This window comes from Austrofundulus limnaeus, unplaced genomic scaffold, assembly GCF_001266775.1.
Source record: "Austrofundulus limnaeus strain Quisiro unplaced genomic scaffold, Austrofundulus_limnaeus-1.0 Scaffold1551, whole genome shotgun sequence".
NCBI lineage: Eukaryota > Metazoa > Chordata > Actinopteri > Cyprinodontiformes > Rivulidae > Austrofundulus > Austrofundulus limnaeus.
In genome coordinates, this window is record NW_013953953.1 from 20,182 (window position 1) to 31,828 (window position 11,647).

Consider the following 11,647-nt stretch of genomic DNA (forward strand, 5'->3'; position numbering starts at 1 on the left):
ATATTTGTTGTTGGTGCCAATATTTGTTTTTGGTCATTATGCTCTTGATTTGAATTCCAAGTTATGTTTCTTTATCCTATTTCTCTTGAGTCATCTTTCCTTACTCTTTTTAAAGCTTCAGCATATGACACTCTTTCGGTTATTTTGATTCTTTGAACTTCTCTAGCTTCCTTTTGTACTTTACATCCACCATATGCTGCACTATGATCTCCTCCACAGTTACAACATTTGATTTTAGAATCCTTATCGCACTTTCCATATTCATGTGGCCCTCCACATCTTGCACACCTGGGTTTTCCTTTGCAATCTTTTGCAATGTGTCCCGTTCTTTGACAAGTAAAACATCTGAAGGGTTTGGGGATGTACTCTCTAACTCTGTAGTTCATGTACCCCAACTGAATATTTTCTGGCATAACATTTTCAAATTGTAAAATTACTGCCATTGTGTCTTTAAGTTCCCCATCTCTTTTACTTTTAATCCTGGTGGCGTCTGTTATTTTCCCTTCTTTGATTTCTTTTTTCAACTCCTCCATTGTCATTTCCATTGGAACTCCTGAAATTACTCCTCTCAGCCTTGATAAAGACCCTGGAATATATGTTTTAATTCTTTCCCMCATCAACTTTTTCATTCTGATTATCTTTTGTTGATGTGTTTCACTGCTAGCATATATTAGCACTCTTCTGTTATTCATGATTTTAGCCGTTTTAATTTTCCCTATTTCTTCCTCTATTGCTCTTGTCAACTTTATCGGGTGGATAAATCCTCCTTCTTGTTTCAGTTCTAATAAAATTTTAATTCCACTTCTCTATTGTAGTCATTTTGTTCTTGTGAACTCGCCCTGTCATTTTTTTGCCTTTTTTTAGCTTCTTCTCTTGTTTCACTTTCTTCTGACCAACTTCTTGCCCTTTCTTGTCTCTTCCTAAGTGCTCTTTTCATTCTTGATGATCTTGATATCATCCACTCCATCTCATTTCCACTATTCCCTCCTGATGTAGAAGCCATGTTGCTWYAGTCAATGTACAGTTTATGCAATCCGCCAAATCAAATCCTACCGCCTTCGTTTGTTTGTTTGCTAGTTCACTCGCTCTCCTTCTGCCTTCTCCGCCACTCCAACGACCAACCTAGACATCAAGCTCAGCTTCACACCAGGCCTTATACTCTGCTCATCAGATGGCAGAGTGAAACCACCTGCACCTGCTTAAGCTGCATGAGCTCAGCAGCACTTTAGATTAAAGGGGAGAAACATCCATGCAGACACCACTGCATGTAACACCCTTCTCCATAACATCCAAACTCTTGTTTGGTACACAAAAAACACCACCACCTCTGCCAAAGTAGGGTCAACCATACACACAGGGAAAAAATGTCTGCCACCACATTTTCTGAGCTTTAAAAGGTAATGTACCATCAGCTTTAGTAGTAAACATAAACAAAGAAGGAGATTCTCAACCCAGTGGAGGAAGCATACAGMAATGCAGAGGAAAAGCTCAACAAATTCATTTCAGATGGGCAACCTGCAATCAACTTCCTTCGACAAATCAGGTTGTTTGATCCTTGGTACCTATCGTTTATGAGTAACAGTGCTTCAAGCTACGAACATATCCCAGGTTTTAGTGCTGTGCCTCAAGGAGTTTGAGACTTATCTTAACCACCTGGGTCCAAAAGCACTCAAAGCTTTATTGTGCAGAGTGGTAGACCTAGACATCTTATGGGGTGTCCTAAAAGAATGACTGTCCTCAGTGTCTTAGCCACAAAATACTCGGCAGATGCTGAACGAAGCAACAGCATTTACAAGTTGGTGTTAACCAACCAAAGGAGATCAATCACAAAGAAAAATCTCAAAACTTTGGTCTTCTTGTACCACAACCAGCACCTCACTACTGGGGCTTTTACAAGAGATGTGATGGAGGATGATGAGGAAGATTTGGAGTAAGACCTGGAAACTATTTAAAAAGCTCCACAGCTTGACTGTTCCTGAGTTGCTTGGAACAATCCTGTTCACTTTATGCTTCCATTAGGTAAAGTTATTAAACAGCATTTTTTCTTAGTTTTGCTGATGATACTCAGTTATATTTATCCATGAAACCTGATGAATGTAATCAGTTACTTAAACTACAAGCATGTCTCATAGACATAAAAACCTGGATGAGTTAATTTTTTACTTCTGAACTCAGACATAAGTTGTGGTTTTTAGAGCTAAACATTTTGTCATAGTCTGTGTTTATTTTGCTTTGGTTTTCCTATTGTTTCAGAGTTTCCTCTGTGTTTCTCTGTTCAGCTGCTCTGCCTTTGCATACCTGAATGCCCTTGTGTTTCTCCCAGGTGTTTGTAGTTTGTCCTCATTAGTTTGCTTTTATATTCTGTGTCCTGTCTTCAGTGTTTGTCCGTTCATTGGGCTGTTTCCAGCTAGTGTGGTGTCCTCTCATGTTCATGGTCTCTGTGTCTTTTTCTGAGTCATCCTTGTAAGTTGTTGCTTCCACTGCAGCCTTCCTTTGTTCATAAAACTTTATTTTTACATTTTTGGATTTTGCCTGCGCCCTGGGTCATTCTGCCGACACACCTCACACATTTTAGGAGTAAACACTTCAGCTCCTCTGGATGCATTAATCTGGCCTCCAGTTCTAATGTAAAGAACCTTGGTGTTATTTTTGATCAGGACATGTCTTTTAACCCCCACATTAAAAATGTTACCAGGACCACCTTCTTCCACCTGTGTAATATCACTAAAATTAGAAACATTTTGTCCAAAAATGATGCAGAAAAACTGATTCATGCATTTATCAGGTCTAGACTGGATTACTGTAATTCTTTATTATCTGGAAATCCAAAAACCTCTTTAAGAAGTCTTCAGTTAATCCAAANGGCTGCAGAGAGGAAAAGATCTTCGCTGGAACTTAGTATACTTCTTGTTTTGAGCTACAGCCCTCACTCAACCACTAGTTCTGGACCTTGCTAATTCTGAGCTCTGTTCTCTTCTAAGGATTGTTGGTAACACCCCTGATCTGCATGTCTCCATGATGAAGGAAGAATACCACTGCACCTGTGGGATTCACTTTGAACTTCACCTCCCTCCCTGGATCTTAAAGTCTCTGAAGTCTAGTATTTTCCTTTGATCAAATTTGACATTTATTTCTGTTTCTGATAAGCTGTTAACAACCAAGCTCCATCATACATTAAACATCTTATTGTTCCATCCTTTCCTAACAGAGCACTTCACTGTCAGACTGCAGGTTTACTTGTGGTTCCTGGAGTTTCTAAAAGTAGAATGGGAGGCAGAGCTTTCAGTTATCAAGCTCCTCTCTTGTGGAACCAACTTCCAGTTTCTGTCCGTGAGGCTGACACTCTGTCTACTTTAAGATTTTAGAGTTTTTTGTCTCTCTTCCAGAATTAGGTGCACCTGGACCAGTCCCGGACCAGTTCTTCTGTGTTTGTCTGCGTCCCTTTCCTGTCCCTCAACCAGCCGGTCGAGGCAGATGGCTGCCTGTCCTGAGCCTGGTTCTGCTGGAGGTTTCTTCCTGTTAAAAGGGAGTTCTTTCTTTTTACTGCTGCCAGGTTAGTTAACCCCTAACCCTGCCCCTGCTTAGGATGGAAGACTGTGACAAAGTGATTCAGTGCAATCGGCTGGCTTATTTAGACTTTTTTGTACAGTGCCCCAAGATTGTTTATTTTGACATGGTGCAATTTAAATACACTGAATTGAATCAAATCTAATGGAATTATTTAGTTTTAATAAGGAACTGCTGACCTCACAGGAAGTGCCGCTATAACCCCATGGACATTCACACAGCTCCACGGCAACTGCCTGAATGCCAGAACTTGACCTGGAATCTGCAAAGTCCAAAGAGACTGAGCTGAGCCTGAACACACACAGAAACATTGATATTAATGTTTGGACCTCTGATATGAACCTCATATTTACCTGCTAAAACCTTGTGGGCTGTCATTGCCATACGCTAGAGGTAATCAATTCAATCTCCTTACCGTATTTGTCCTTCAGCTGAGGTGTTCAGGTGAATTCTGACTAACAGTAATGTCATGTTAGTTAACACCAACAGCAGATCATCACGACTAACTTGTGCACCATTTTGATCATCCACAAATTGCTGAGGAAGTATTTCCACAGCCACCATGTTTTCAGCCAGAGGGGAGAGTAAGAGAACGAGAGGATGCAAGAGATGAAGAGCTTGACCATTCCCCTGAAAATGAAGAACAGAGGAAGTGGGTGTTATTTTCCTCAAAGTAGCAGTGTCTAAAATTACAACATAACATCTGAACAGTGACTTTTTTCACAACACTTTATTTTGATTTAAAAACTAAATGAAAGATTACTGTTCATTGATACCACTTCAGCCTCAATCTAAAGATAGTTACTAATATTGTTTGGTACTATTGATTGCATTATTGTGAGCTTGCAGGGTTAGGTTATTGTTCAGGTTATAATGAAGATGTATTGGATTAAAACCACTGGGATTTTCATCTATAATCTCAGATACTGATCACTAATTTGTTCTCACCTCAATGAGGATGTCACAGTAGGCTGGCAGAACTTGGTATTTGTTGTCCAATGGAATATCATAAACCACAGAGAAATTGAGAAACCCTCCATAAGATACCAGCTGTAGAGCAGCAAGGAGGTTAGTGGGCATACAGGCATATCTGAGATTTTATTCAGATATTGTAGCTGACCTTGCTGCCAATGAAAGCTTTAGGTGCCACCCACCACAGCACCTTCTGGTGGTTTTTGCCAGACAAAGTGTTGTTGTTAATTGTGAGTTTATTTCCATCAATGTGTGGGAGTTGGAAAGAATCAGGCGGATGAAGTATTCCATCTCTAAAAATAGTCTGATAAACAAATAGAAGTATAAACCTTTAACATTTATTAATCGTGAGTCTGATTTGCATCAATCTTAAATGTGGTAAATGTTTACCTGAGCTGTGGCCCAGCCAGAACTCTCACAGACATCAGAAACACCAAAACAAAAACACTTGGTACATCCGAGAGCGTTGCTTTCCTGTAAGTTGTAAAAACCTGGTTTGCATAGATCACAGTGGACTCCCATCACGTTCACCTGCATAAGTGGGAAGAGAWTTCCAAAGATGCTAAATATCAGGTAAACTGGTAATTGTTTGAGTTAGGGTGGGCATGCAACTGATTCAAGAACATAAAATATTCACACATGGGACGGATACTTGTTGTAAATCATGAAATGAAACCTAAAAATATTTTTTTGAATTATATCAGCTGGTAATGGTGCATTTTAAAAAGGTGTACTGCAATAGCTTTCCAGATATATTGAATACAATTATGAGAGACAGTGGCAGCAGTGTCATWGACAAGAGACAGAGCTGAAAGTATTAGAGCTGAAGGTGTTGAGGTTCCCCTTGGAGGTGATGAGAATGGTTAAGATTATGAGATCATCAGAGGAAGAGCACAAGTTGAACAAATAGGAGATAAAGTTAGAGACCAGAGTGAGATTGTTTGGGCATGTCCAGAGGAGGGACAGTGGCTATACTGGAAGAATGTATCAACTAGAAGCCCTCGGAGAGTGTAAACCTCTGCCAAGACCTATTTCCCCCATCTTGTAAGAGTTAATGCGCAAAAGCAGAGATGAAAACACATTTGCCAAATAAGTTCTGACGTAGTGAACATTTAAGCAGCAGTGTGCACAGAATTTCTTCCCGGTGGAGTCCAATGTGGAAAAAAAAGTCAAGACTCGTCACCTGACGTCATTCATGGTCAAACTGGTGTGGGATTAAGCTCCTAAGTTTTCATCAGTCACATTTCACCATGTAAAACGTCTGTTTTATCTCCTTGTATGAGTTTGTAATGGTTTGACTCTATTTATAAAGTGCTTCCTGGCTCCTCCCGTCTCCAAACTGTGAGGCCCGGCAACTCTCTGTTTACAAGCCTAGTTGCGAGAAACTGTTTTGATTGGTTGTTCGGAAATGTGGTGTGTTTGAGGAAATGGGAAAAATAGGTTTCATGGTTCAGTCACGGACTTTCTGGTCACAAAAAGTTCTCCAAATGTGCATATTATGGTAAAAATTATTCATCATTAAATCTGGTTTCAACATTACTTTTATAAAGTTTGAAGTCAGTGCTGTCCAATCCAGCTCACTGTTTTTTACAGAGGCCCTATGAAAGCATCACAGCTTTGCCAATCTCAGATTGTTAAACGATAAAAAATTCCTGTATCCGCATCGTGATCCGGAACATCACCAAAATTTATTGGTGTGTTGCTTGGCCCAGTACCCACATGTGTTAAAAATGTCATGACAATCTGTCCACAAGTTTTTAAGTAATGTTGTCCACAGTCAGAGCAACAGAACGATAAACAACCGACATACGCGACCGAAAACATTACCTCACCYTTGGCRGAGGTAATTATGATTAAATCAGAGTGGACAAGTTGCTCAGTTTTTAATAAATGCACTTTCAATCAAAAAATATCCAGGATATTGTTAATACTTGACACTTGTCCTTATTCAAATAAACAATAAATGAAATGAAACATGTGAGACTTCAGAAGATAGGTGAAAAATCTGAGGACAAAGCTTACCTTGCAGGTACAGGGGCCACAAAGGTCAGAGTTGGTGCTACCTGCTGGGTTACACTTGCATTGAACACAATGAGGAAAATCGCTGTATCCARATGCACAATGATCACATCGATGACCTGTGAAGCCCTCTTTACATTCACACTGGCCTACAGACAAAACAGAATCATGCAGTCAGAGCTACAATTCATTTTTACTGTGGGGAATGGAAAAAGGGTTCACCTGGTTCTGAGTCATCTCTGCTGCAGACTTGGGACTCTGATCCAGCTGGATTGCACCTGCACTCCACACACGGGAAATCTGAGTATGGAGACACCTACACAAACAAAAAATTGCACAAAAAATGTTTTATTTCAAAATGACAGGACATAGTCTTAGTGGTCAGCATTGTTTTCTTTTACAAGAAGGTCCTGGGTTCAATCCTCTCTTCAGACTTGTGATCTTTCTCTGAAGAGTTTACATGTTCTCTTCATGCTTACATGGCTTTGGTCTGGGTTGAGGGTGAGTCTTTTGCTTATGAGCAGGATGGAGAGGGAAATGTATTGATGGATCTTTGCTCCATCAGCAGGAACGAATACTTTGTTCTGGTCTGTTGTGTGAAAAAGGAGATGAGCTGAAAGGCAAAGCTCCCTATTTACCGGTCTAGTTATATTTCAAACCTCATCTATGATCATGAAGAATAAACTATGACTGAAAGAAAGAGACACTGGAAACAAGCAGCTGAAATGATCTGTAGAATATCTGGGCTCAGCCTTAGAGTTCTGGTGAAGACCTCCATCTTCTGGGGAGAGCTTGGGTTGAAGCCACTACTCCTTCACATAAAAAATCTGGCTTCCTCAACACCTTCATCTGGAAGTTTTCTCGACATGTCTTTATAGGAGGATACCTTGTGACAGACCCAGAACCTTCTGAAAAACAATATACAGTATATCCTCTATGGCCTGAAAACATCTTGGGATTCCTAGGAGGAGCTGAAATGTGCCATCATGTAGAGACGTCAACTTTTTCCTCATTGACCTGTTACTTTCATGAGCAGACTAAAGGTGAGAGGAAGAAGATGCATGGATGTATAGATAGATGGATAAGTTGGTACCTCAGAGRGTTTGTAGTAGCCATCCTTGCAGGTCTCGCAGTTGACACCAGCTGTGTTTTGCTGACAGTTTATACAAACCCCACCTCCTTTAAACAGACCATGAGTGTTCAAACTCAAAGAGAGTTCAGAAACAGTCTGATTGTAAAAACAGTCTATGGCTTTGTTGTGACAGTTGCACTCTGAGAGACATGTGAGACACAAAAACAAAGTAAGAGTTAGGTAATTATCTAATTTTCTCTTGACTTTTCTGTTTTTGATCTTGCATACTTTCACAGGTGTTTCTCTCAGAGATAGTTCCTGGTTTCCAAGGCACCTGATGGTAACCAGGGCAGCAGTCATTACAGTTTTCTCCACAGGTGTTGTGCTCACACACACACTGTAGCTTCTGGAGGGACAGACAAAGATAGAAATTGTTCCTTACATGTCCACCTGTTCTTCAAGTTTGACAACCAAACAGGTGCAGATGATTGATGTTACCTTTGTAACCAGATCTAATGGGCAGCTCTGGGCATGTCCATAGCAGATGCACATCCCACCCACAGAAATATCTTTGATGGAGTAGAAATACTGAAAAACAGAATAAGATGAGTTTGGAATCAACCTACCATAATGACAGTGTGTCTGTTGTCTGTCTCACCCTCCTGGTCACAATTGGGTCAATGTCTTGTGGGTCATGGGTGCTTAATGTCATGAGGTCGGCATTAAGAGTTCTTATTCGCTGAAGTCTCAGTCTGATGTAACGAGCTGATGTAAAGTTCAGAAGATCAGGGGTCAAATCATCGGCTCCGGGACGTCCATTAATTAAGGATGTGTGAATCTGAGAGACAGACAGGTTACAGACACATTATACAACCCCTAGCTAAACGTATGGAATCACCAGTCTTGGATGAGCACTCATTCAGACATTTCATTCTGTAAAACAAACTCAGATCAAAAACATGATTCAGTATTAAGGTCATTCCAAAGTGCAACTTGTTGGCTTTCAGGAACACTCAAAGAAATGAAGAGAAAACATTGTGGAAGTCAGTGAGTGTTACTTTTATTGACCAAGCACAGGGAAAAATATAGAATCACTCAATTCTGAGGGAAAAAGTATGGAATCACTCAAATTGAACATAGAAAATAAGGGCACACCCAGTCAATTTCCTTTCCCTAAATGGACACCTGCCTCAGATTAGATCTGCTSGTTAGTCTGCAGTTAAAAACACCTGCAGTCATGACACCTTGGAGGGCTGCTGGACCAAGTGGAGTGGCAGGAACCATGGCTTCAACAAGAGAAGTGTTTCTTTGAACAATAGAGAGGATTGTGAAACTTCTTGAAGAAGGTAACTCTTCACACATGGTTGTTAAAGATGTGGGCTGTTCACAGTCAGCTGTATCCAAGATATGGACCAAATATAAACAGCATGGGATGGTTGTTAAAGCCAAGTGTACTGGTAGACCAAGAAAGACATCAAAGCRTCAAGACAAACAACTTAAGGMCATTTGTCTTGAAAACTGAAAAAGTACAACTAAACAGATGAAGCATAAATGAGAGGAAGCTGGAGCCAATTTATGTGACTTAACCATAAGAAATGGCCTAAAGGAAATGTGATTTCAATACAGGAAAGCTAAAAAAACCCATCTGAATAAGAATCAGGTTTATTGGCGAAGTATACGTAAATATACACACAAGGAATTTGCAGTTTAGAACATCCTTCCGGAGAAACACACACGCATGACAAACATGGGGGAACGTATGTCTAGGGTCTTTTGCAATGTAGTGCGCTACCTTTGCAGTTTAGAATACACACACATAGGAAGGATGAGTTAAAAATAGCTTTGATCCTGTGTTTTATCCAGAAAAGCACACGAGCATAAGCTCAAAAAACTACTCTTTGCAAAAGTGCAGCCWGCTAGCGAGGGGGAGGGGGTGAAAACATATGGTAAGGGGAGGGGTGCAGCGGAGCCAGTGAGATCCAGGGCAGACTTTGTGCCGGAACCAAACAGACCTCCAGAGTCCAAACCAGATATTATCAAAGCACAGGTCACCAGAGTTCAGTTCTCTGTCTCCACCCAACACGCCTTCAGACTGGTCCAGACACAGGAGCGGGTTGGGATGGGAGGGGGGATCAAGGTTTCCTCCTCACATGTCATTCCAGGGAGGTTGTTATCAGCCTTCGACCAAGGTCACAGCTGTAGGAATCCAATGAAAAGACCATAATTCTTTGGGGGCAAGCAACCTTTCTTCCACTGCTTTAAGTCTTAACTGTGCCTCTGTTGTTGCAAAAAATGCCAATATTCCAGATTTGTTTACCATCTCGCCTCTCTCGTATGAACTTCACCCAGATCTTGCCTTTAATCCTCACAGCCACGATGCTGGGCTGCGGTCCTAGCCAGAACCACGTCCAGTCTGCGACTTAAATCTCCCAATTTGAGTCTGTGCATTTTCAGTACGGGAAATCCCATCCAGGGACCCAGACAGCTTCTCTCAGGCGCGGACCACTGTCAGGATTGATTTCATTTTCTGATAAACCAGAACTCTTCCACAGCCGATCAGCAGGAATTCGATTATCATAAATCCAAATATAAACGCATCTTCAATAGAAAGTGGGGCCAGGCAGATCAGATTCCACCCCAGCTACCCAACTCTTGCCCAGCAGCCACGGTTCCGCTGGGACAACTRCACTCCTCACGCTCCAATYTCAGAGTGGAAAAATGGTATCAATTACATTCAGAGACCAGCTGACCAGATCCATAATTCTTTTGTTGTCGAATGATAAATAGAGGAGGAAAAAAACCTTGATCCAGCARCAAAGCAAGGAAAAAGGTACAGGGTCAGGAGAGAGAGCAAAAAGCGTCCAAGGCCTCTGAGGGTTTGGTGCCTTTCCAGTGAGATTTATGAAGAGGACTGCCTGAAGACAACAACCAAATTTCCACARTCCTTATGATATGGGGCTGCATGTCAGGCAAAGGCACTGGGGATATGACTGTGGTTCATTTTTCTATCAATGCACAAGTTTACATTGACAGTTTGGATAGTTTTTTCATCCCTTCAATTGAACAGATGTTTGGAGGTGATGAAATCATTTTCCAAGATGACAATGCATCGTGCCATAGGGTAAAAACAGTGAAGGCATTCCTTGGAGAAAGACACATTCAGTCCATGTCATGGCCTGCAAATAGTCCAGATCTCAACCCAATTGAAAACCTGTGGTGGACATTGAAAAAAATGGTCCACAAGAAGCTCCGACCTGCAAAGCTGATCTGGCAAATGCTATCAAAGGGAGTTGGCACAACATTGATGAAGAATACTGTTTGTCGCTCATCAAGTCCATGCCTCAGAGACTGCAAGCTGTTATAAAAGCCAAAGGTGGTGCAACTAAATACTAGTGATGTATTTTGAATGGTCTTAAGTTTATCTGTTTTTCATGATGCCTCTCAGCAAGAAGGTCACCGGTTCAAATCCCGGTCCGGGGACCTTTCTGGGTAGAGTTTGCATGTTCTCTCCGTGCATGCATGGGTTCTCTCCGGGTACTCCAGCTTCCTCCCACAGACCAAAAGCATGACTGTTAGGTTAATTGATAACTCTAAATTGTCCCTAGGTGTGAGTGAGAGAGTGAATGGTTGTTTGTCTCATTTGTCTCTATATGTGGCCCTGTGATGGACTTGCGACCTGTCCAGGGTGTACCCCGCCCCTTGTACCCCAGCAGTGTTTTAATGGTCGTGCTACGTGCGGAGCGTGAGGAAGCTTGGCTGATCCTCCGCTATGTCACCCCGCCCACCCTCAGCTGCAGCGCTCACGCGGCAAGGCGGGAGATGGGTCAAGTGTGGATTAACAAGTGTTTATTAACACTAGCTTTTTCAAGATGGCGCCAACACTAGAGGCTTGCCGTCTACCTCTCTACTCTTTGATTGTTTTTTTACTATTTCTCACGTTTTTCTTCAATGACATCAACTCTCTACTGGTGTATGATCGCGAGCAACTCATAAATTTGAAATTTTCCTCCACATACC

At 41.5% G+C, this 11,647-nt stretch overlaps 1 protein-coding gene across 1 annotated transcript in view; it reads right to left on the minus strand.

The window, feature by feature from the left end:
• The window catches only part of LOC106535758 (laminin subunit alpha-1), a gene marked incomplete at its 3' end in the record, with an annotated part of 46,774 nt that overhangs the window by 18,996 nt on the left and 16,131 nt on the right, over positions 1-11,647 (minus strand). Inside the window, 11 exon segments of the mRNA XM_014032835.1 lie at positions 3,747-3,858; positions 3,983-4,197; positions 4,516-4,617; positions 4,688-4,843; positions 4,930-5,070; positions 6,562-6,707; positions 6,781-6,874; positions 7,652-7,830; positions 7,919-8,036; positions 8,129-8,218; positions 8,289-8,468. Of these exon segments, the coding sequence (XP_013888289.1) occupies positions 3,747-3,858; positions 3,983-4,197; positions 4,516-4,617; positions 4,688-4,843; positions 4,930-5,070; positions 6,562-6,707; positions 6,781-6,874; positions 7,652-7,830; positions 7,919-8,036; positions 8,129-8,218; positions 8,289-8,468 (1,533 nt within the window).